The following is a 25,167-nucleotide window of genomic DNA, read 5'->3' on the forward strand; positions in this document are numbered from 1 at the left end:
ACAGAGAAACTGGCTCACAGAGAGTAAGTGCCCTAGATTGCACTGCTAGTGTGTGTGGAGGGGGCATCCTGACAGTTGTGGGCAACAACCTTATCAAGTGTTTCATTTCCTGTGAGATTCTCAGAGCAGAGGTGACCCCAGCCCGGAGGAGGAGAAGGAATTCCTCAGCCTAATGAGGTCACAGTTTGTTTCTTGCCCAAACCTTTATTACTCAAAGCATGTATTCTAGTGAATGCAATTGACATATATTTGTTATTTACCAGTCGTTTCTCTGGAACGTGAACCTAGCTTTGCCTTCATACAATCATCATTTATTAAAGGGACTGTCACCCCCAGTGATGTCAGTATATTTAGTAATGGCAGAATCTTTCCTGCACATATTCTTCAAGGTCTCACCTGAAGTTTGGAAGAGCTACTTGCCCTGGGCTGGGCTGGACTTGGGATGAGACCAGGTTCCTGACCCCAAAGGATCAGCCAGCATATGTAATCCCACCAGAGCTAGAGATGTACACAGAGTGCTGTGGGGAGACTAACCCTGCCTGGGAAGATGTCACAGAAGAGGTGAAACAGAGACAGGAACACAGGTGGCCTTGTAGGGAGAGGGGCCGGCTCATGCAGAGGCCCTGTGGAAGGAGTGATGTGGGATGAGGCTGGAGGGGCAGCGAGTCAGAGGAAGGCCCTTGGGATTCCCCCTTGAAAGCCATGGGTAGGGAGCTCTTGGGGTTTTTAAGAGCGTGATCTGCCTGTTTCTGAATGATCCCTGAGGTGGCAGATGGGGAATCTGGAGGAGAGGAAACCACTGTCCCCAGCATCTTGCCACCTAAGACCAAGAGACCATGACAGAAGTGGACCCTGGCCCTTGAGTCTCTGCTGAGGTGCTCAGCCTGGGAGAATTTCAGGGAGGAAGGAGCAGCCCCAACGGAGGCGAACAGGTGTGGAAAGAGTGGGATTCGGACCATGTTGACCAGGGGCCAAAGTGAGGGCCGCAGGCGGTGAGAGCTGTGGGAATTCGGTTCCTCTCCCAGTGCCTCCCCTGCAGGCCCCCTGCTGAGTCTCCCCTCCCTGCTTGTGAGCACTGCTGCTTGGAACACCTTTGTCTGTCACTTCCTGTAGGAAGATGTCCCTGGCCTTCTGCCCCTTCCCCCACCTGCCTCCAGCCTCTGCTTGGTGCTCCCTGGCCACCTGCACTGTCTTCTTGTGCAGGTAACCCTCACATGGGCTTGAAATGATCTGCGGGCTGACACCCTGGCTTTATTTGTTTCAGTAGTCATGGCACTTAGCCCAGTGCCTTGCATGTAGTAGACACTCAATAAAGGTTTACTGAATGGAACTAGAAGGGAGAGGTTAGTAGAAGCTGGGTTAACATGTAAGGGGTGTCGAGGGCAGAAGGAGCAACAAGTGAGGCAGGTGGGTGTCAGGGAGGGGGCGGGTGGAGGGTGGCCCGTGCAAATAAGGGTGATGGCTGGGAGAGAGAGGCCAGATGTGGGTCTGATTGAGTGGGCAGCCAGAGAAACAACACACACACACACACACACTGATTGATTGATTGATTGATTATAGGAAATTGGCTCACGCTACCATCTGCAAGCTAGACACCCCAGGAAAGCCAGTGGTGTAATTCAGTCTAAGTCCAAAGGCCTGAGAACCAGGGGAGCCAGTGGTGTAAGTTCCAGGCCTAACTGATATCCCAGCTCATGTGATCAGGCAGAAAAAGAACTGAAATCTCCCTTCTTCTGCCTTTTTGTTCTATTCAAGCCTTCAACCTTGGATGACGCCCATGCACTTTGGGAAGGGCCATCTTCTGTACTCAGTTTCCTGATTCAATCTCTTCCTGAAACACCTTCACAGACACACCCAGAAATAACGTTTAGCCAAATATTTGGGCACCCTGTGACCCAGTCAAGTTGACACAAAATTAGCCATTACAGCAGGCTAGGTGATTTCAGAGTCAACTAGCATTACCAAGCACCCCCCTGTGGCCATGCTGTGTGCAACCATTTGCCCCCCAAGAGTGGGTATTACCCTACATGCAAGAAGAGAAACTAAGTCCAGCATTCACACCTAAACAGAGCAAAGCCTCTTCCCATCGTTGGCAGGCGTTGGGTCGTGACTACAACTTGCTGCAACTTTATCTCTTTTCCACCTCAGGCCTTCTGTGGCTTCATACTCCATCCTACTCCAATGTACTATTTTAATGATTAGTATTACTGACAGCGATAATTAACATATGTGTGGTGCTATAATAGAAACGACAGCTAACTCTTACATAACATTGGATATACCAGGCAATTCTCTGTGTTTTACCTACATTAACTAGCCTCTTTTCATCAATGGGGAAATTGAGGCACAGAGAGGTTGAGTGACTTGCCCAAGGCCACATGTGGCCAGGGTTGCAGCCCAGGGTCTTATCTGACTTTCCCAGTAAGCTGCCCAAGGCCATATGGCAAGAGAAAGCTGGAGGTTGGACTTGAACCTGGGAATTTGGATTTAAAAACCTTTATTCATCCAGACTTCTGACTCTGCCTTCAGAATCCTGGGATGTTTTTACTGTGAGGGGGTCCTCGAAGACCCTCTCACTTTCCCTCCTTCTCCCGCAGGCCCTGTGCTCACAGGTGTCCCCTGCCCCATCTGCCTGTGTGAGCAACTGCCTTCTGCTAAATGGCTTTTATACAGAGCCCATGTCCTGGCTCTTAAAAAGGAATGTGTGGGATGAATAAGCACCTAAAAATAACTCCAGATCAATTTTTTGGGCGGGGTGGATTGGGGTGGGGAGAGGTCTGTGTTTTCCTTTCTCTCCTCTCCCTCCCTCCCTCTGCCCGCAAGGCCCATAAACTGCTGCTGGCTGACATCTGGGCCAGGCTGGCTTCCTGTAAGGCTGTAATAACACGGAATTAGCCTGGCGGCCGCCCTCTCCTACACAAAAATGCCAGTGCTTGGTCACTACAGACGTCTCCGAGTTGCTGCCTTCCTGCCCTGGTCCATGCTCCCGGGACAGGTCCTTGTTCATCAGATAACTGGGCAAGACAGATTCCTGGACTTGTCCTCCCCGTGGAGGAGCAGTGGAAAAACCCCTCCAAGTGAGAGGCTGGCAGCTTCTGGGCTGGGCCATTTGAGGGAGCCCCAAATTCCTGCCTCCACGGAGGAGCCTGGAGGGCAGGAGCGGAGTGCTCTCTGGCAGCCTGGGCCCCCGCATCGAGGTTTCCAGGCCGTCTGCTGACTCAGGGACTTGGCTGAATGGCTCGCATCTGTCTCTGTGCTTCTAACAGGCCCCTTACCCCCACCAGCCACCCACAGGCCGCCTGGAGAGGATTTAGAAATCCAGCAGATCTTTGCTGCCCAGAACCCGCCAGCTAAAAGCGGCATCCTGAGAGTGGGCTACGTTTCTTCCTCGGTGGAGTCTGTCTTGCAGAATGGATTGGTTCTGGGGGTATGCCAGGCGTTTTTGTACAGCTCAGCCGTGCTTGAGGTCTCTTTCCCCTGTGATGTCAAATATGTAGAAAGGGACACTGGTGTTTAATATGGCAGGGGTTGGGGGGGAATGGAATGGCAATGTAAAGAGAGAAAAGAAACCTACCAGGGGCAAAGGGTTCAGAGGTCCCCGCTTATGCTGAACCTTTGGCCAAGGGATGGAAAATTCCAGGTGGAAGCTCCGAAATTCCCAGTGTAGAAGTGCTAAGGGAAGCGCCACACCTAGAAGACCTAGTCTTCTGCCCCCCTCGGCTTCAGCCAGGACTGGGGCGGGGCTTCCTGTGCCCCAGCTATGTGGTTGGTCAGTGGTTCACTTGTTCCCAGTCTCGGGTGCACATCCTGGGGGAGCTTGAAAATGCCAGTGCCCAGGCTCTGTCCCCAGGCCAGTTATATCAGCATCCCTGGGGTGGGGCCCCACCTTCCCAGATGATGGCAGCATGCAGCAGGGGTGGTGAGCCACCTCTGGCAATAACCTGTTTTCCTCCACCCTCCGCCTTGCTTCTCAGCTTCTGATTTCTCAAATTCAGAGGTGGGCACTGCCACACCAAGCATCATGTCCTACATCATGGGCTTGTTAAATAATGTTGAGGGCTGCTGTGCCGTTGATGATGATGATGATGACAATTTAGGCCACACTCTAGGGACTAGAAGCATTCGAAAAGTCCTTTTCTATGACTTCATTAAAAAGAGTCCCCTATAGGGCTTTCCTGGTGGCGCAGTGGTTGGGAGTCCGCCTGCTGATGCAGGGGACACGGGTTCGTGCCCCGGTCCGGGAAGATCCCACATGCCGTGGAGTGGCTGGGCCCGTGAGCCATGGCCGCCGAGCCTGCGCATCCGGAGCCTGTGCTCCGCAACGGGAGAGGCCACAACAGTGAGAGGCCCGCAGTTCCTTATAAATACTGAAGGGAAAAGGTCAGTTTTAAAGTTGTACTTAAGGTCCCAAAGGACTCTTTTTTTTTTTAATTTTTTGGCCACGGTGCACTTGGCATGAGGGATCTTAGTTCCCCAGGGATCAAACCCGGGCCCCTGCAGTGGAAGTGCAGAGTCTTTTTTTTTTTTTTTTTTTTTTTTGCGGTACGCTGGCCTCTCATTGCTGTGGCCTCTCCCGTTGCGGAGCACAGGCTCCGGACGCGCAGGCTCAGCGGCCATGGCTCACGGGCCCAGCCGCTCCGCGGCATGTGGGATCTTCCCGGACTGGGGCACGAACCCACGTCCCCTGCATCGGCAGGCGGATTCTCAACCACTGCGCCACCAGGGAAGCCCGGAAGTGCAGAGTCTTAACCACTGGACCACCAGGGAAGTCCCCCAAGGGGCTTAGAAACAAAGGTTCCCCTTAGCCCACAGCCAGCAAATGACCCATCCTCTGAGAGCTTTACTGCCTTCACCTGGGCCTGGCCTGAGTTGGGTTCTCTTGTCCTGAGGACCAAGCGAGCCTCCCAGATGGCCCTCCTGGCTCCCTTGACTCCCAGGAGACTCCTGGATCTGCGTCTCTGAGCCCCACCTACTCAAACTGCAGCTTGGCCAGAGGCCCTCCCTGGGAACATGGCCAGCCAGCAGGGCGGACTTAATGCAGTGAAGACCACGTTCCTCCCCGCAGTGCCCCGGAAAGCAGGGCCCTTGTCCTAATTCCTCCTGATTCCTCTTTACAGGACCACTTGCCCCCAGCCCCCAGGGTCAGATCTTCCTCTGCCCCGCCTTCATCCTGCAGCCTTCCCCTTTCCCAGTTGTTCCCTTCTTGAAGCCCTGTCTTCCTGGCTCCCCACTGCTACCCTTGACCACCTGCAGCTTCCAGCCTGTCTCCTCCCTGGAGCCTCCCAGGCAGCACTCCCAGCGGCTGGCCTCAAACACAGCAGGGCAAGAGAGCATCTACAGGCTGGAGGGGCAGCAGGAGCCATCACTCAGCCCACCCTCTGTGGCCCGACTCCCCTCCGCCCTCACCAGGGGCTCCAGCCCTCCTCAGCCCAGCTCCGAAAGCCAAGGGTTACTAGCCCCGCTTTACCTCTTGAGTCTGTGTCTGGCTCTTCGTACATAGCAGCCTGTCTGTCTTTCTGCTGCCTACACGAGCCTGAGTGTCCTAGCTGGGACTCCCTCTCCCTCCCCGTGGGCCTGCTCGGTGAGACAGCTCTGCTTCCACACAGATGCACATGGCCTGTTTCACTCGCCATGCTTGGTCACGCTACCCTCCTGCCCAGCCCTGCCGCCCAGTCTTCCTGCATGCGCTCCGATTTTCCCCAGCTGCCCATCTCCCGCCACAGTTCCATCCACACGCTCCTTTCCCGGACCCCACGGGAGGAAAGTTCAAGTGCGCTGGCAGTTGAAATGGGGTGTAGGGCAGTCGCTGTCCGTGCAGATGCACGAGCTGCTCCAGGATTGGCAGGGGCCTGGTAGCAGCCCTGCACAGTCCTCTTGAATTGCCTGAGAGCTTCTGGTTTTCTCGATTTGAAACTGCTGTCTGCCCACTCATACCCCAGCCCATTTATGTGTATCATTTCTCTGGAGGGAAGCACATTTCCCGGATGCTTTAGCAGCTGCAGCTGCAGTCCCAAAGGGAGCCACTGGTAAGCAGGACTGGAAATAGAATTCTAGATCTGGAGGTTCGCAGAGGATAAAACCAGGGCTCAGGCACTCAGGCTCATGCACACTTAGTGCCAGAGTGAGGGGGTACCCCAGACCACTGGCCCTTCCTCCTAGGATGGCCCTCTCCCTGACCAGGAGGGGGCATTTCCAGGAGCTGCACCCCCGGGCTCCCGGGTATGTGCCCACAACTCCCTTGGTCCTGGAGGGGGCCTGGTGATAGCAGAGCCCTTGACCTTTCCCAGCTCTAAGTGGCACTCCAGGCCTCTTCTCATTACTCATTTATGCTGAGGGTCCCCAGGGGTAGCTGTGACATCTCCAGCAGTCCCAGCAGGGGCAGACGCACCCCAGCTGATGGAGGGGCTTCCATGGCCTTGCTCCTGGAAGGCTGACAAGCTGTCAGCAGACAGTGATCTGAGCCCCAGCAGTGCCTGAGTTTACCCTGGGAAAGTGAGCTGTGGATACAGAGGGAAAGCAGGGAATTTGCAGGCAGACGACCTGTCATAGTCACATCTATGGGACCTTGGGAAGTCACTGGCCTCTCCTTAGCTCAGGATCCATATCTGTAGAACTGTGAGCTGGGGGATGAGACAGGACAGTGTAGGCAGAGCATCTGGTCTGGTGCCTGGCACGCTGCAGGTGAGTTCCTTGCTCCCATGGACCCTGTGATGGGCAGGCCACTCACAGATGTTTATTACTTTTAATGCAGTCTCAACACTGCCCTTCAGTAGCTAAACCTTTACTGAGCGGCTGCTCAGAGGCCAGGCCAGAGCCCTTGTGCCAATTTGGTGGCACTGCCAGCTCAGTGCCCCAAATGGAGATTACCACCCATGCTCCTGTTTGGGCCTCTTGTGAACATCAACACACCTGAGGCTGGTCCGGGTGAGGAGATCTGGTGGCCTGTCCACAAGAAAGCCAGGGGTTCCTGCAGACCCGGTACCTGGCTGTGGCGTGAGCTCGGGACTCCAATCAGATGAGTTAAGCTTCTGACAACCTGGCCCTTCAGGACCACAAAGGATGAGGCTTCTGGGGGCAGCTGTGGCAACTCACTGAGCTGAGTCGTTTCACACGGATGCCCACTGAGATCCAGGGCTCGGCAGAAACGTCCAGGTGGGGAACCTTTTTGCCACCAGCTGCCCCTGCCAGCCGAGGGCCTCCCCAGGAGAGTCATCAGCTTCACATTTTATTGTCACCATGCCACCAGCTGCCCCTGCCAGCCGAGGGCCTCCCCAGGAGAGTCATCAGCTTCACATTTTATTGTCACCATGCCACCAGCACCTGGGTATTGCTGAGAGGTTCCTATAGAATGAAATTTGCATATTTAAAGCAAATAACTAGGATTCCATATAAATTAGAGGTATGCTGCAAGAGGTCATGGGAAAGACTTCCCACTGGTTCCATCTGAGAGGTTTTGGCAAGATAATGTGGGGATGGAGGCTGATTCACTTTGTAACCTCCAGATGCTGGGGTAACATTTGTAACCACCAAGGAGGTGGGAATTTTAGTCACTACCTAGCAGTTCACTCTCTTTTCTAGTACTTTCTTAACTCTGGGGTCTCCCTTCTGCATTGTCTGCTTTTCTTTTACTTCCCCTCATTCCCCTATGGTTAAGGGATTTTCTTGGTCATGCCCAGATATCTCGTTCATTGATTACAGTTTCCTGCCTAAGCTGCAATCATTTTCTCTCTCTCTGGCGTGTTATAGTCAATATTTATTTTAACTTCAGTTTCAGAATTTGGGACAATGCCAGGTATCTCTAAGATATAGGCCTGTTTAGTGTGTTCAGGGGAAATGTTTCAACTACTTAAGAAGTCATTTCTTAGGGCGCATCCTTGCATATCCACAGCAGATAAGCCTATTATACAGCAGCACACACAGCAGAGGGGGAATAAGGGTTGAAGTCCAAGGGTCAGCTAGCAGGCCCTGCATTTGAATCATTGATGCTCGGTACCTGGCACTGGGGATTTATGCAAATCACTTAGGGGAAGGAGGGGAAGGCAGCTGAATTCAGTGTAATTAATATATAATTAATAAACAAGGTTTTAAAATGAAGAAAAACACCCCCGTAAATTAAAATACATTACTAACAATAACATAGTTCACACTTCCTGCCAACCCCAGTGAGGGCAGGTTTCCCACAGGTAGGGCAGTGCCAGGTGCCCAGGATGCTGCCCAGTGCAATGCAGCGTGAACCCGCAACAGGGGCTACGAGGGAGTAGGGGTTACGAGGAGGGGCTCTGGAATACACTGCCTGCTTTCAACCCTGGCTCCCCTGCCTATTAGCTATGGGGCCTGGGAAAGGCACTTAACCTCTCTGGGTCTCCTTCCTTATCTGTAATATAAGGATAATAATAGTAACGCTTAGTATACAGGGTTGTTGTGGGGACTAAAAGAAATAACGCCTGTAAAGTACTTGTCATAGTGCCTGGCACCTGGTAAGAACTCAGGAGACGTTATCAGTTGCTATTATTATTCACGGCATGACACAGTGCCGCCTCACCTCCCACCCCCGCTGCCAGCAGCACCCCCCTTCCCACTCGCCTTGTGATGCCCTGCCCTTCAGGTATCCTGAGATACATTCTAGGTCAGGGGACTCTTTATGCATCTTGAGGTCTTTTTCTTTTTCAACTTTTAAGGGTAATCAGAGCCCCTGCAGAGAGAGGCAGCGGAAGGCTTTTCCCACTGGAGTCAAAGTGACTCGTTGAAAAGGCCAAGTTCTGTCCAAAGAAAGACCCGTGGAAGTACTCCATGAGGTTGAGAGTCCGCCGCCGATGCAGGGGACATGAGTTCGTGCCCCGGTCCGGGAAGATCCCACATGCCGCGGAGCAGCTGGGCCCGTGAGCCATGGCCGCCGGGCCTCCGCGTCCCGAGCCTGTGCTCCGCGGCGGGAGGGGCCCCAACAGTGAGAGGCCCGCGTACCGCAAAAAAAAAAAAAAATAATAATAATACCTATTCTATCTGCCTTAACCTGAGTTGAATGAGATAATGGGCAAAAAGACATTTTATAAACTTTGCAGCCCTCTGTATATGCTTACTGTTAGCAGTAGCAGTTAGCATAGTAACATGCATTATATAAGGCCATTTTGTAAGGAGTATTGTTTAGTTGTTTTTTTTTTTTTAAATATTTATTTATTTAGGCTGCACTGGTCTTAGTTGAGGCACGCAGGATCTTCGTTATGGCATGCGGGATCTTTTAGTTGCGGCATGTGGAATTCCTAGTTGCAGCATGTGGAATCTTTAGTTGAGGCTTGTGCACTCTTAGTTGCGGCATGCATGTGGGATCTAGTTCCCCAACCAGTGATTGAACCTGGGCTCCCTGCATGGGGAGGGCGGAGTCTTACCCTTTGGACCACCAGGGAAGTCCCTATTGTTTGGTTTAAACCTCATTGCTGGGAATTAATGGAATCTCATGCCTCAAAGTACTCGAAGGCCCAGCCCTGAGCTTCTCAGCGGGGTTCTTCAGTGTGGTAGTTGTAGGGCTAGGCGGCAGAATCATGGTTCTCCAGTAGGTGTCACCCTCCACCAGGACACATCCTCTGCACCTTCTGTACCGGCTTCCTGGGTCCATTTAGCACTTCTTAGTTGAAGTTAGGTGGAGCAGTGATTCGCGTGTGGAATTTGGATGGACAAGAGGCCTGGGGCAAGTTAGTAAGTATGGGGTGGGGCACTCAGGGAGGCTCAGCCTCTGCCTGAGGGAACTCACAGGTAAGCAGAGAGAGCCCAGGGCAAGGACCACCCCCATCCAAGGTTGATGCAGGCTATACCTAGAGGCTGTCCATTGCAGGAAGGGACTCTGAGTGACTGGCTATGTCTGGATGGGTCAGGGATGTCTTTGTAGAGAAGGTGATGCTTGAGATGGGTTCTAAAAGGTGAAAAAGAATCTTCCAAGCTGAGGAGGTGGGAAGGACATTCCAGGAATGTCCTGCGGTGGGCCAGGACTTCATTGATGGGGTGGACAGGAAAGGATGGGAGAAGGTGGCTAGGATGGAGGGGGATGAGGCCAGGTTAGTAAGGACCTTGAGGGCCAGATGAACTGTGCAAAGGTTTTTTGTTTCATTTTGTTTTTGTTTCCATTTGGGGTCAGCCAGTAAGGAGTCACAGCTAAAGGTGTAGAAGATGAACTGGACATGTAGCGACTGGAGGCAGGGAGGCCAGTTAGGAGGCTGTGGTTTAAAGTCTTACCCAGTGCAGGAGCAATTGGTATGGGGAGGGAAGACATAGACTGGAAACTGTTGGCAAGAAAGAACTGCATGGACATGGGAACTGATTAGATGGGGTGAGAGTGGCAGTTGTCAGTGGAGGAGTTAAGACTGACCTTGATGTTTCTAGCCTGATGAACTAAGTGGATGTGGAACCATTAGTGAAGACAGAAAACAGGAGCTGGAGCAGATTGTGAAAACAGAGGGAAAAGAAAATTTTATCTTTGGATTCCTTGAGTATGAGGTGCCTGTGAGACTTCCCCAGGTGTTGATGTCTGGTAGACAGTTGAATATAGTGACCTGGAGCTGATGAAGAAAGGACAGCAGCCTGAGGGGCACAGCATTCTTATTTTGACCTACTGTTTCCCTTTCTATCCAGTTTATTCAAAAGAGACTCCTCCAGCCTGAGCTGGGTTTCATGCATATTTCAAATTGCTTCTCTCTGTAGTGGCACAATTAGAAATGTCTTTTCTTAAAAACCTGAGACCACAGGATGCCTCGTGGCACAGCCGCTGTGGAATGGGGAATGCAAAGCCCCCATCTTTTCACTTCTTCTCTAAGTCTGAACCTGTCACCCCAAGAAGAGTTGCAGGAAAGGCAGGCACCCAAAGATGTTTGTGTGCTGGGCAGGCCTAGCAGGTGACGGGTTAGCCAAGGCAAAGAAGCCCAGGCTCTCTTAAGAAGCTGTTTGCTCCTTCCCTGTATTTGTATGTTGTGTGCGCACATGCATCCGTATGCTTGCCTGTAGGTACTTTCTTATTTGCCAGGGTGCCCCCCCTGCCCCCCAAATGGAGCAGGAGAGGAACAGCCCTATTCATGGCTCCTGCTGGCCTCTCTTTCACAAGAGCAGCTCCCCAGCAAAGAAGTCCAGCAGAGAGAGCAGCCCTGAGGCAGGCGCCTGCCTTTGGGCAGCATGTTTGTTTCCTGTGTCCATTGTAACAAATTGTCATCAACTTGGTAGCTAAAACAACAGGAATTGATTCTCTCCTTGTTCTGGAGGCCGGAAGTCCGAAATCACATCACTGGGCCAAAATCAAGGTGTTGACGGGGCCCACTCTTTTCACAGGCTCTAGGAGAGAATCTCTTCCTTGCCTGTTGCAGCTTCTGGTGGCTGACAGCACTTCTTAGCTTGTGGCCGCATCACTCTAATCTCCACATCCTCTGTGTGTCGTATCTCCCTTTTACAAGGATGCCCAAGACTGCATCAAAGGTCTACGCAGATAATCCAGGGTCTTCTTCCCACCTCAGGAGCCTTGGCTTAATCATATGTGCACATGACCTTTGCCACGTAGAGTAGTATTTACAGGTTCCAGGGATTAGGACCTGATATCTTTGGTGGTGTGTGTGTGGCAGCGGCAGGGGGCGGGGGCATCATTCAACCTACTACAGGTAAGGTTTGGGAAAGATCTTTCATTCAACCCTTAACAACTGTGTGTGAAGCAGGTGTCACTATCCCCAATTTTAGCAATGAGAAAATGGGCTTTGCCAGCTAAGATGTCAAGATCTATTGGGAGACCTTGATCAATCCCAGAGTTAAGGGTTCATAATATTTTTATTTTCATTTATTATTATTTTGGCCACGAGGCACAGCATATGGGATCTTAGTTCCCTGACCAGGGATTGAACCCGTGGCCCCTGCGTTGGAAGCACAGAGTCTTAACCACTGGACCGCCAGGGAAGTCCCGGGTTCATAATATTTTTAAAACATGAAATCTATTTTTTTTTTTAAAGAAAAAAGATGGTTGTCCATTTAAACAACCAGCAGATAATCCAAAACTCACTTCTGCATTGGGTGACTCCTGCTGGCTCACCTGGCCCTGACCTCCCTTAGGTGTCCGGGTTGGAGGATGAGGAAGTGGTGGCATGCTTCCCTCCTGCCTCGTACCTCATTTGGGTCGACTCTTGTGGACATGTCAGTAGCAGGGTCTATGGGAGCCCAGAATACCGCAGGGTCTATGGGAGCCCAGAATACCAGAACTGACCAGGGCACCCTCCTGCCTTCCCTGGCTGGGGCACAGTGCTGGAAGAGCTGGGCTTGCCAGGGGCAGCCCTGGGGTGGGGCGCGAGAGTCAGTGTGCGGTCCAGACTCAGGGTTAGACAGAGAGACCTGGGCCCAGAGAGCCTTTTCCTGAAGCTGAGGGACCCTGGACTGGGCTCTGGACCTGGGAAGTAAAAATAACCACCACGACAAGAAGCCCCTGACCTTCCTGTACTTTTGCTTTTATATCTTATTTATATCATCTTTTATATCATGGGGTTCTCACATCCCCCTAGAAGGCAGGCAGAGAAACAGCCCCTATGACATAGATCAAGAACTCAGCTTTGAAGGGGAGGGTGCTGCCCTAGTCAGCCCAGCAGGCCCTGGGGCCAGGATGGGGGACTTAGCAGTGCTGCCTCCCCAGCCCCTCGGTGTGGGTCAGAGGGCCAGTGTTGTGGGTGCATCCACCTGTTTATAAAACCGGATTTCACTCCGTGGCAGCATGAGAAGCTCTTTTGGGCTTGGGCTGTACTGTCCTTAGTGAGGTTTCTTCTGCCCTCATTTCTTGCCAGGTGTGTGACCTGGGGCAAATCACTCCCCTTCTCTGGGCCTCAGTTTCCTTACCCTGTAAAGCAGGGCTGGTGTAAGTGGACTGAGGTCCGTGCTGACTATGCTGAGCTGGAAGGCTGCTTCTTCCTGCACCTCCGAGGATGTGAGGCAGCCTGTGTTGAAACCATAGGCTTGGGCCTCCAGCCTTTTTCTGGAGACCGTGCCTCAAAAGAGCATTTGCCAGGAGCCCTTTTCTGCCACCAGCCGCATCTCCTTGCAGAGAGGAGTCTGTCTCCCATTTCTCTTAGGTAGACTAGGCATTGAGTAAGGGAGTCTGGCTTGAGAGAAAGGGGCTCTGAGCTCAGGGCAGACATCATTTAGAAGCCAGTAGGCAGGTTGGCTCTGGGCTCCCTTGTGGGGGGCCTCGGAGCCTTCCGGGGATACCTGCACCACTTCCTGCTATTCGTCCATCTGTTTGCGGACCCCAGACTCTTCTGGGCGTCCCCTCCGGATTAGCCGCAGGCGGCTAACCACTGGGTTTGAATTCCGCCTTTGTCCAGTGAAGCCAAGTGGGGAGGGGCCGAGCAGACCCCCTGCCCCCACTGGAATGTCGGCTCGGTGCGCCCCCCAGCTCTCCCCGCTTTTCAGCCGCCTCCGCCGCCCACTTCCTGAGTCCCACTGACCCCACCACCCAAACGCGCACACCCGCGCACACACTCACACTCACACTCACTCCCCGGCGGCCTCGCTGCGGGCTCAGCGATCCTGGCCGCGGGCCTCGGGGAGAAGCGACCTTTTGTTATTCAAATCACACCCTCGCCGCGCGCCCGGGCCGCAGGCTCCGGCCCCGGGAATCCGTCCATTGATCCCACCCCGCCCGGCATCCCCGCACCGCCACCACCGTCACCGCTACCGCCGCGGCGGCTCGGGCGCCTGCGGCAGATTTCGGGATTCCCCGGCCCCCGGGTGCTCCACCGCGCCGGGCCGCGCCTCCCCCGCCCCCGGTGCGCGCTGCGGCTCGGCACGCGGCCCCCTCCCCTTCCCCGCCTCCTCTCCCCCTCCCCTTCCTTTCTCCGGACCAGCCTCGGTCCTGCCGCCGCCGCCGCCGCCTTCCCCGGTCCGCGGGGGCCCTGCCGGCCGCCCTCCCCGCAGCATGGCACCATCCGGGCTGAATTAGCTGGGAGCAGCGTTCGGGGCACGCGGGATCTCCAGGGGCGGGGGGGTGCCCTGCAGCCTCGGTCATGGATGTGAGCAAGATGGTAAGTGAAGAGAGGGGGCTCTGCCCTGGAACCTCCGCGTCCGCGTCCCCGTCCCTCCCCCCGTCCCTCTCTCCCTCCCAGTCGGCTTGATCCATTGAAAGTTTCTGGATGGTTGATCCTGCCTGTTGGCCCCGACTCCAGGCGTGCTGGAGGAGGGAGCGGGGCCAGGATCCTGGAGGCGGGTGGCCGACACAGCTGGGCTTCCCGGTTTCCCGCCGCGCTGCCGCCAGGGCTGCCCCGGAGAGCTCGCTAGACTCCAGGGAGAGAGGGCTGTTGAGTTCGCCTCCCACACTGGGGAACCAGCCTGGTGGAGGGAGGACAGGGCTGCGGGAAGGGGGCTCGTCCTACCTCCTCCAGAGCCCCTGCTCTCACACGTATTTGAGATTTATGGGAAGATTTTTGGACTGAGCCAGTGGGCAGGAGGGCACAGGTGGGTGGCCTGGAAGAGCAGTGAGGAGAAGCCAGGGCTTTAACCATCCTGCAGGGTGAGGGGACAGGGATGGACCCCTTGGCACAGAATCCTTGGAGGCGTGTTCTAGATTCACCACTTGTAGACCCCCGACTGCCTTGGCTTAGGGGGCAGCAGACACCATTGACTCTTAAGCATCTAATTCTCTGGAGGGAGCTGATTCTTCCCCCAGGGCAGCCCTCCACTCCCCCAGGGGCACAGTAGGAGCTGAATACAGTGTTGTTCATTGATCAATTGAGGAGCAGCCCTGGGGGTTGGGGTGGGAATGGCGGTGGGATGTGATTTGGGGGACTCTGAAGGGAGGGGTTCTCTGGGAGCACTTGGAGACCTGGGGCAGGTTTGTCTAAGTTCTGATTGGCTCCCACTCTGAATGAAGATTTAAAGTTGTCCTTGAGATCACTACCACCCTGACCCTGGCTTTAGACCCACACCCCAACCTTACAACCTTTGAGGGCAGGTGCCTCAGGTTGGAGAGGTACCCCATGATGGCCTGTGCTTCATGGGGGCCCCAGGGCTTCAGAGGAAAAGACCTGGGTTGGGGTGTGTCTGGGGAAGGGGGCCTCTGGATCTGCCTATACCTTAGGGAAGGGAAGGTACTGGAATTTCAGTTGGTCTTGTACAGAATTAGGCTAGTTTTTCCCAGAAAGTGTCCTTTGGAAGTAGCCATCTCTTTGGAGAAGACCAGTAAGCTCCGGGCCCTGCCAAGCCTTTGGCATTCTGTCTTGGGTAGGCGACAGTGGGATAGGGAGCAGAGGATGGGTGAGAGTCGTTCCTTCCTGTGGCAGGAGACCACTCTCAAACTGAGTGCTGCCCCTGGGGCGAGGGGCCTCACTGGCTTTCATCTTTGTCTGAGGACACAAACCTGCCCATGGTTGGGCAATGCCAAGAGGCTGGACAACCACTCCCTATGTGTGTATCATGAAAGCTTATTTTCTCTGGGTAACTATTAGAAATACCCCTCAAAAAAGTCATCTATGCATCTGTGAGGGTGGGAAGGGGGAAGGCTGAGCAGCAGCCAGGCCCTTTCCAGGATCTGTCTTAGCAAGACCGGAGTCACCTGTGTAGGCTATGGGGGAGGGCGGGTGGGAGGTACAGGGAACCTGAAGTTCTAGTCCAATGGCTACCAAACCAGATCACCTCTGAGCTTCCTTCTGTCCCTGAGCTTAGATTCTTTCCAAAGGCTGGTCTGTGAGGACCAGCTTACAGGGTTTAGGGACCTCTGTCTCTAGAGATCTGGTCCACTTCTGACACTACCACCTACCTCCATTCATCCCCTCTTTAACTCAACAGTGCTTATTTAATTCCTGTCATTTCTATAGCAAGTGCTGTGTGAAGGACACAGAAACGTAACGTATGGCCTCTTTGCTCCTCAGGCCCTTAGCATCTGGGTGAGGGGTCCAGAGATATGCAGGTCGACCTAACAGCTATTAGTGCAGGCCCCGATCAGAAGGCTGTGGGGTCTGCGAAGGGATGGGCTGCAGAGTCCAGAAGAAAGACGAGGCCCTAGGCTGGGTCTTCAAGGCTGAGTGGAGTCGGCTCTGCTGAGAGCAGTGAGGGGCATTGCGTCTTAGGAGTTCCAGGAAGACAAATGGGCAGAACCCATTGGGTGAGACTGAGGACGTCTGGCTGGGACAGAGGTTTGAGATCAGAAAATGTTAAGATCTCTGGTTGGGGCCCAACCAGAAAGGCCTTGAACGCCAGCCAAGGCGTTCCGACTTTGGCCTGTAGGCAGTGGGTAACCTTCAGAGAATTTTGGACACAGGAGAGGCACATGTGTTGTCTCTTTCGTCTTTTAGCTTGGGGTCCAAACAAAAGTGATATTAGATTCTCATTAATCATTGAGCAGCCAAGCTTCCAGCCCAGAAACAATTGTTCTCGGCTCTTTGTAAAGAGCACAGACCCTGGACTGTGTAGCAACAAGAACCTTACCCACCCCAGGGAATTGGCATCTGCTTCCTATTCCTGCAAAAGGCCGAAGTAACTTTCTGTTCTGACCATGAAAGCCCCATCTCCGGTTTAAAGTCCTCATTCTGGGGGCCCTTGGCTCCAGGGTAGACCTCAAACCCAGCATTTCAGTCATATCCTTGGCAAAGCCCAACACCAGCCTTGGGGTTTCACTCGCTTATTGCTGAATGAGAAAAAGCAGATTATAGTTTATCCCTTTGAGCATGTTTCTTAACCTTTTAGCCTCGTGTGTAAAATGAGCCTTGAGCGTCCTCATCAAGGTTGGAAATAATCCTTTAAGGCACAGGACCTAGTAAGTCCTCCATACATGGTGGCTGTTATGATAATGATGGTCCCCAAAGTCTGATCTAAGATGACTCTGACCTCCCCCTCATACACACCCCCCCCAACACAGCCTTTATTTTCTTGATTGGCCTAAAGAGCTGAACTTAGGCTGTATTTCAGTTGACTGCTTTGGGGACCAGTTCTCCCAGGTCTAGTTCTCTTTCTGAATGAAGGTACAAATGAGTGGAGACAATGGATTCACCAGCTGCTGTGACCCAGTGAATTTTTGATGACATCAGATATCTGCCCAAGGGAGAGCTGGTTTAACCCGGCACTCAGGGGTAAAGTGCAGATGCCCTTTGGGGGTTGATGATGGGGTCTGTGCCTTTACTGAATACAGAGCGTGAATGCACCGTGCTGTAATTAGGGGATCAGAGTCATCGCTGTCATTTCTTAGCAAAAGGACGTATAGTTTATGTAACGATTTGTCTTTACATAGTGCTTTACAGGTTACAATGCATTTCACACCTGTTCCTGTTCACCACAACCCCATGAGAGAAGCAAGGCAGAAAGAATTAGCCACATTTTACAGATAAGAAAACTGAAGTTCAGAAAAGTGAAATCCTGGAGCAAGATGTGGTACCCCCAGTTCTCCACATCACCAAAATTATGACAAAGCCAATAAAGGGCAAGGAAAAAGATTGAGTGAACAGATTCTAGGATGGACAGAAGCTAATCTAAAACGATGAGCTGGACGTGGCAGCCTTTGGCCTCTGGGTCCCTGAGGGGAGAAGATTCAGGGAGAAGGGATTAGCACCCATCTATGTGGACTACGCCCCTCGTCAGGCATCTACAGCTGTTTTTAATGCTTGGGGTTTCTTCATGAATCTCGGCTGCCTGCCTTAAATGTGAGGCTTCTGACCCCTGGGATCTTCCAGCTTACACAGCAGGAAGATGGGAGGAGGTCAGGAAAAAAGCAGAGAAAAGCATCTCAGGTGTTCTGAGTAAATGATGTTGATGGTGGGGCAGGAAGAAGCTTCAGGCCAACCTGCCGCCTGCTGAGGTTCTGTCTGCTGAGGTTCGTGTGGATTTGCTGGGTCGAGGAGAGGCGTGGTAGAGGGAAACACGAAGCCAGAGAGATACCAGGGTAGAATGATGCCCAGGCCTCTACCCACAGCTTGCATCAGCTAAACCATGTGGAAAGGAAGGCTTAGTGTCTGAGCTAAATAATCAGTCAAAGCTGGCCATGGATGACCGGCTTGGTGAAACCAGAGCAGTGTTTTCAGTTCTGGGTCACAAAATGCCGGTTTCGTGGGTTGCAGCTAAGCATCTGAAAGAGTGAAACAGACTAGAAAACATCCAAGTATATTACGTGTACGAAGGTTCATGAAATTGGTTTGGTTGTATACGCACGCACACACAAGCATGGACTGGCCTTGTAAGATGTGCTTTTTACTGTGGTCAGAGTCAAAGAAGATTGGACGCCTCTGACTAGAGGCTGTCCAGAGAGCTGTGAGGGGGATGTCAGCCTCGTGAAATGAGTAGTTCAGTCTGTGGAAGGGAAGACTGCAGAGAGGCTGGTTGACAGCTGAGGGCTGTGGGGAGGAAGAGGTAGTTTATGTACTGGGGTGGGGGTGGGGCTCTGGCTGGCCAGGACCGCCCCACAGCAGAGCATCCTATGGCAGAATTAACTCCCTGAAGAGGGAGAGCACCTCCTTGGCCATTGGAGCTGCCGAAGGACCCTGGAGGAGCATGGCCTCCGAGTCCTTGCCAACCTAGAGACTCTGGCTCAGTGCTCAGACTTTGGGAACAGCCCTCAGAGACCTGTCATTCCTCGGCTAAGGTGTGGCTGGCCCCGGGTGAAAGGCAGCTCCTTTTCACACTGGGGAGCAGTTCCAGAGAAGTGAGCTTTATGCATCACCAAGCACAGTTTCTCAAACTGAGCAGAGCATCACGGACCAGCCACCTTCTCCAAACAGCCCGTGGAATAAGGTCAGGGATCAGAGCTGACATTGGCCTCAGCCAAGTGCCAGTGGGGAAGGAAATCTGTTATTTGCCTCTTTTTAAAATGCTTACGAAGAAAAGAGTTTTTGATTTACCATCTGACTGCTGTCTCTTATTGTCACTGAACACTAAGATTTTATCCTACCTGGATGAGGTTCCGTTCAATTCAGACGCATGTTGAATCCTCACTGTATGCTCAGGCCCCTGGGGGGTGGGTGTTAAGATGTTGGGGACCCAGAGCTGAGGATGGCCAAGTTGTCTCTTGAAAGACTTAGAGTCAAGAGAGGGAGACGGATTTCCTTGAAATGCTTTGAGTCGGGGGACTCATAGACATTTGTAGTTGATGGAACACACTCAGCTGGATTATTTGCTCCCTCAAAATAGCCTTGGGAAAGAAACGGGACTTAGTGTCCTAAGTTCAGATGCACACGTAGGTTTTAAGACAGCCCAGCCCACAGATGACCAATCCTCCCTGCCGACCGACCCTCCCTGCCGTCTTCCCCCTACTCCACTCCTCTCCCCCCAAACCCCCTCCCCCCAGACACAGCTGGGTGATTTTTTTGAAGAGCATGTCCAGGGGCTGTTTCCGCTCTACCTTTGTCTTATTTCTTGCCCTAGAGGTCCCAGTCCAAAGCCAGACAGGCACGTCGCCTGGCAGCTGCCCCTGAACCAAAGGATTTTCGCAGTCAGACAAAATTCACGTTCCCCGGGCCACGAAAGAAATTAAGCCGTTTTTTTTAAGAAGATGTTGGGGGTAGGCGTTTATTAATTAATTAATTTATTTTTGCTGTGTTGGGTCTTCGTTTCTGTGCGAGGGCTTTCTCTAGTTGTGGGAAGCGGGGGCCACACTTCATCGCGGTGCGCGGGCCTCTCACTATCGCGGCCTCTCGTTGCGGAGCGCGGGCTCAGTAGTTGTGGCACATGGGCCTCGTTGCTCTGCGGCACGTGGGATCCTCCCAGACCAGGGCTCGAACCCTTGTCCCCTGCATTAGCAGGCAGATTCTCAACCACCGCGCCACCAGGGAAGCCCCGAAATTAAGCCATTTTAAGAAAAAAAAAAAAAATCTCCGTGTCTCCTCTAGATTCCTTAAAATCCTAGTGAGTCTTTGACCTGGAGGGGATCGCTTGTGAGCAAATAGGACAGGGATTACAGGGTAGGAGGCGTGTTTATACATGTGAGTGGGAGCCAGCACTGCCCCCTGCACACACAGGATCAGGAGGTGACTTCTGTGTCCTGAGACTGCCCTACTTGCTGACCAGGGGCTTTGGAGTCACAAAGGCCAGAGGCTAAATCCTGATGCCACCACTTGCCACTCTAGGACCACAGACAGGTTAGCTGACCTTGCTATATACATCAGCTAACTTTCTCAGCTCGATTGGTGTCTGCCAGCTTTTGAGAGGCTGAGATGGCCTGTTTGCAGTTCTTGGCACAGGGAGGGACTTCGTAAGCCATGGCTATAATTATTAGTATTTTTGCTTATTCGTTTAGGCAACAAATAAAATCTTTCTTTTTTTTTTTGGATTTACAAGCCATCCTTTTGTTAATACTTTATAAATTTATTATGTTACGGTCTCAACATGGTTTGTATAATGTTGATTCTTTGGCATTTACTGAATCTTCCGTTATGGCCTTGGCCATGTTTAATTTTTGTGAATGATCTATGTGCACCCAAAAAGGATGTCTGTTCTCTGTTGGGTGAATTCTCCATATATTTATGAGTTGAACCTTAATATATCTCTTTATCTTTGTATTTTGCTTTTTGTGTTGTTTAAGCCATCAGTCTCTAAGAGGGACCAAATAAAATCTTGAAACTTCAGGTGAAGGAGGAGAACAGTCCTTCTTTTGGGACCACCCCTCTGCTGGTAATCAGGGCAATCAGACACGTTATAAGTAATTACAGTACATGTGATAAAACGCACAGGGTACTTTTGAGGGATGTGCTAGGGTGGGAGAGGGTGGGCTTAACTGCCTGGCACTAGAGAAAGGGGCTCACTGAGAAAACTGGAGGAGGAGGGGGAAGGAATTTGCCCAGAGGGTAAGGAAGGTAAGAGCATTCCAGGCAGAGAAAGCCACACGTGCAAAAGCGCACAAGGTCACAAGACCATGGGATGGGCTCGGGAACCACCTGCTCTTTATACCAGAAGATTAGGTGCAGTCCCTATTTCCGTGGGACTAGCAAATTTCCCAGGACACGGGGTCTAAATCTTTATACCTCAGTGTTGTGTTTCCTGGAGAAAGGTGGTGTTTAAGCTGTGTTGTGAGTCTGGGGAGCGGTGATTTCATTGATGAAAATACATGGTGCACAGTAGGTGCTGATTGAATGGGTGAGGAAGTGGTGAGAAGACATTCCGGTTAGGAGAGCGGCGCTGTGTGCAGGTGAACGGGTGTTGAGGTTTCTCGGGAGCAGGGCCAGAGGAATGAGAGAGGAGAGATGAGTGGGAGCAGGGAGTGAGGGTCCCAGTGAAAAATAATCAGCAGGTGTTGCCTAAGTGAGGCAGTCTCCACCGAACAGTCAGATCCGAAAGTGCTATTCTGGCCAACAGGCTTACACCTGCTTCTGGTCCCAGTGCCTGGAGGTGGCCCTTGCTGGTGCCAGGATACGCGTGGGAGCTGCACACCATGGGTGGGGGAAAGTTTTTTGGAGATGAGCGTTTCATTAACTTTCTATCGTGACCTCTCTTTGGAGCACGAGTTCAGCCTCATTTTCTGGGACCTAAAATAGCTTTCTTTTGCTGGATTTCTCCCAGGCTGGATTCGTAGGGAAGTAGTCTTACCAAATCACTGCCTCCTTGGCCCCCCTAGCTCAAAGATCCGTGTCAGCAGTTTTAGTGCTGGACGGCGATTTTCCCAGTGCTGTCAGCTAGGGTCCTGGCTATCATCCTTTCTGTCCTATGCATATGTCAGCATTGTCCCCTGAGTCAGCAGACTCTGAGTTCTTTCTGTGACAACTTTCTGCCTATGCTTTGACTTCTCAGCTCCCGAGGGGAGATGGCCATGAGTGTACTGGCCTCGGATGCTGTAATTTAGGAGGGCTGGGCTCCTGCACTTTTGATACATTTTAATCTCACATAGCTGTAGTCATCAGCAGCTGTGGTGAGGAAACAGGTAACCCACAGGAAAACATTTAACTTATGCTAGTTTTCAGAAAATATGAAAAAGTGTAAAAAAAAAAAAGCAAGGTCACGCATACTCCCACCATCCAGAGCTACTAATAATTTGATATAGATCCTTACAGACTTTTTTATTTATGGGTGTGAATGTGTCCATACCAACACACATGCACGTGTGCTAGGTTGAACCATATGAAAGGGTAAAGGACTTTTTAGAAGTCAAAAATGGCCAAATGTTCATTTGATTTAACAAAATACAAGCATATACACGTAGACAAATACATATTTAAACAAAATGGGGTCATGTCTTAATACAGTTTTGTAAACTTGTATTTTAGCTTTCACTACACTTTAGATCTAGAAACAGTTATATCAGAGTGGTGAAGGGCATCGGTCCTGGAGTTCAAATTCCGTAGCCACCACTTACTCACCAGGGCAGGGGACTGAGGCTCCCTGAGCCACAGTTTTCCCACTTGTGTAGTGGGACAATCACAGTAACCTCCGTATGGGGTTGTTGTGAAGGCAGATTCAGCAACTGTTAGCAACTGTTAGCAATTCATATTTCCAGATGAATAGAGCCATGTATCGTTTCATTGTAATCACTCTCCCACTAATAGACATTTAGCTGTATCCGTTTTCCACAGTTGAGGTGAGATCCTTATACACATATCTAAGTGTGTCTATCTGGTCACTGCTTTATACTTTAATAACTTGGGCTTTGAGATTTGGGCTTAGGACTTCCCTGGTGGTGCCGTGGTTAAGAATCCGCCTGCCAGTGCAGGAGAAACGGGTTCAAGCCCTGGTCCAGGAAGATCCCACATGCCATGAAGCACCTAAGCCTGTCCTCCACAAGTACTGAGCCTGCGCTCAAGAGCCCCAAGCCACAACTACTGAAGCCCGCATGCCTAGAGCCCATGCTCCCCAACAAGAGAAGCCACCGCAATGGGAAGCCTGTGCATCACAATCGAGTAGCTCCCACTCTCGGCAACTAGAGAAAGCCCACGCGCAGCAACAAAGACCCAGCGCAGCCAAAAATAAATTAATTAATTAAAAAAAAAGATTTGGGCTTTTCAAAATTGTTTTAATTGGTGTGTTTTGGGCTGAGTGGTGCTTACGGGGAAAGCTGCTTGGACGGTTCTCTCTTCCGTTGCCCTATAACTGTATGCTAGGCTCTCTGGGCCCGGCCTCCTCTTCTCTTTTTCACACTCCAGCAACACTGCCATTGAGCACTGGCCCCCACTTTTGTGCCGGGTGCTGGCCTCTCCCCTGAATGCCCCTACAGGCCCCTTCTCTAGGCCAGCTCACTGGGTCCAGGGAAGGGCCGCCGGGTCTGACCCGTTCAGCCTGGTTCAATGCTCACCCCACCCTCCCTACCACCTGCACCCACCAACGCCTCCTCCCACGGGCTGTGTACACAATGCCACCATCTTTCTCCCCACCTAGATCACTCTCTTTGAAGCCAGGACTTAAGTCTTACTCATCTGTGAGTTAACTTAGTACAGCACTTGACATAGGTGCTCAGTATTTGTTTGGTGGCTGAATTTATTGAATGAATACAATCATGACTAACTAATTAATGGCAGGACTTAAATAAACAGAGATGGTTTGGGGAGGATGGGGTTAATCTAGGTTATAGGTGTGGCTTGAAGCAAAGGCTTGGGGTGCAGCTGTGAGCCCCTGGACGTGTCTGGCATCGCTGGAGCTGGGCTTTATTTATTTGTTTTTTTGTTTATTTATTTGGCCGTGCCATGCGGCATGCGGGGTCTTAGTTCCCTGACCAGGGATCAAACCTGTGCCTCCTGCAGTGGAAGCGCAGAGTCTTAACCACTGGACCGCCAGGGAAGTCCAGGAGCTGTGCTTTAGAAAGAGAGGTCTGGCCATGTCATGACCACCAGGTGCTGGTAGCCCAGAAACCAGCAGGATGTCAGGCCTGGGTGCCCAGCGGGGGTTCACCCTGCCTGGGCCCTTGGGGTGTCTCCCTCTACACCCCTACACTTCTCCTGAACCTTGTGGCTTTTCCCCTGAGGAAGGGCTCTCCTTCACCCCTCGAGAAACAGAAGTGAGAGTTTCTGGCTGCTCTGATTTCTGAGGAAGTCACATCGCAGCCCTACAGCTGATGACGAAATCCACCTACAGAATTAGCAACCACCGGTCTCTCCACTTTAGAAAACCGTTTAGCAAATCCACCCCAGCTCGTTATTACTCCCTGAGTCCGGGGCTGGAAATATCCTTCGAGTTTCTGCCTGCCAGCTGGGACAGTTGATGGCCTCCTGGGGGTAACCTGATCCTGCCCTACTCACTCCACTCTCTTCTCTTTGGGTCTGACCTGAGTTCAGTGAGCCTGTGCTTTAATTATATGTTAATAAGGACTTCAGTTCCTGGAACCCTGGGCTTGACATTGACCTGTGTGTTCTCTCAGTGGAAATGAGTCAGAATGATCCTTCCCAGGCCTGGAACGATGTTGCTGGGATGGATGGGCCTGAAATTGGAGTGAGATCTTGGTTCAAATCCTGGCTCTGCTACTTACCAGCCGGGTCATCTAGCTAGTCAGGCATCACAATTAGCTGGACAAGTCACTTAACCATTCTCGAGTCTCAGTTACCCCATCTAGTCAATGGAGGTAGCAGTCTCAGTGTTACTCTAAGGGTTACATGAAAGAAGGCATGCAGATGAATCTGGGATCTATTACAGGCCAGGACAGGTTAATTGAAATAGAGAATTAGCACCTGAGCCACAGTGAGGTAAGTGACTCTTTAGTCTGTGTTTTTAGATAAGGAAATTGAGAACCAAAAGGAGGGAGGGGGTGACAGGAGAGAAGGAAGGAAGGTGAGAGGACTGAGGAGGGAGTCTGGATGGGTTTTTTTTTTCTTCTTTTAAAAATTGAAGTATAGTTGATTTACAATATTGTGTCAGTTTCAGGTGTACAGCAAAGTGATTTGGTTATATATAGATATATGTATATATCTATTTTTTAAAAAATTTATTTTATTTTTATTTTATTTTTGGCTGCATTGGATCTTTGTTGCTGCGCACGGGCTTTCTCTAGTTGTGGCAAGTGGGGGCCACTCTTCGTTGCAGTGCGCGGGCTTCTCATTGCAGTGGTTTCTCTTGTTGCGGAGCACGGGCTGTAGGCTCCCAGGCTCAGTAGTTGTGGTGCACAGGCTTAGTTGCTCCACAACATGTGGGATCTTCCCGGACCAGGGCTCGAACCTGTGTTCCCTGCACTGGCAGGCAGATTCTTAACCACTGCGCCACCAGGGAAGCCCTATATCTATTTTTTAAATTCTTTTCCATTATAGTTTATTACAAGATATTGAATATAGTTCC

At 51.8% G+C, this 25,167-nt stretch overlaps 1 protein-coding gene across 4 annotated transcripts in view; it reads left to right on the top strand.

Annotated features, from left to right (window-relative positions):
* The window catches only part of HIP1 (huntingtin interacting protein 1), a 153,711-nt gene that overhangs the window by 52,846 nt on the left and 75,698 nt on the right, over positions 1-25,167 (top strand). Inside the window, exon 1 of one of the 4 annotated variants that reach the window (XM_067705884.1) lies at positions 13,882-14,027. The exons of the other annotated variants lie outside the window; for them this stretch is intronic. Within the exon in view, the coding sequence (XP_067561985.1) occupies positions 14,010-14,027 (18 nt within the window). The 5' untranslated portion in view covers positions 13,882-14,009. Of the gene's footprint in view, positions 1-13,881; positions 14,028-25,167 lie in introns of those variants that run through there. 4 annotated transcript variants of the gene reach the window in all.

This window comes from Pseudorca crassidens, chromosome 15 (genome assembly GCF_039906515.1).
Source record: "Pseudorca crassidens isolate mPseCra1 chromosome 15, mPseCra1.hap1, whole genome shotgun sequence".
NCBI lineage: Eukaryota > Metazoa > Chordata > Mammalia > Artiodactyla > Delphinidae > Pseudorca > Pseudorca crassidens.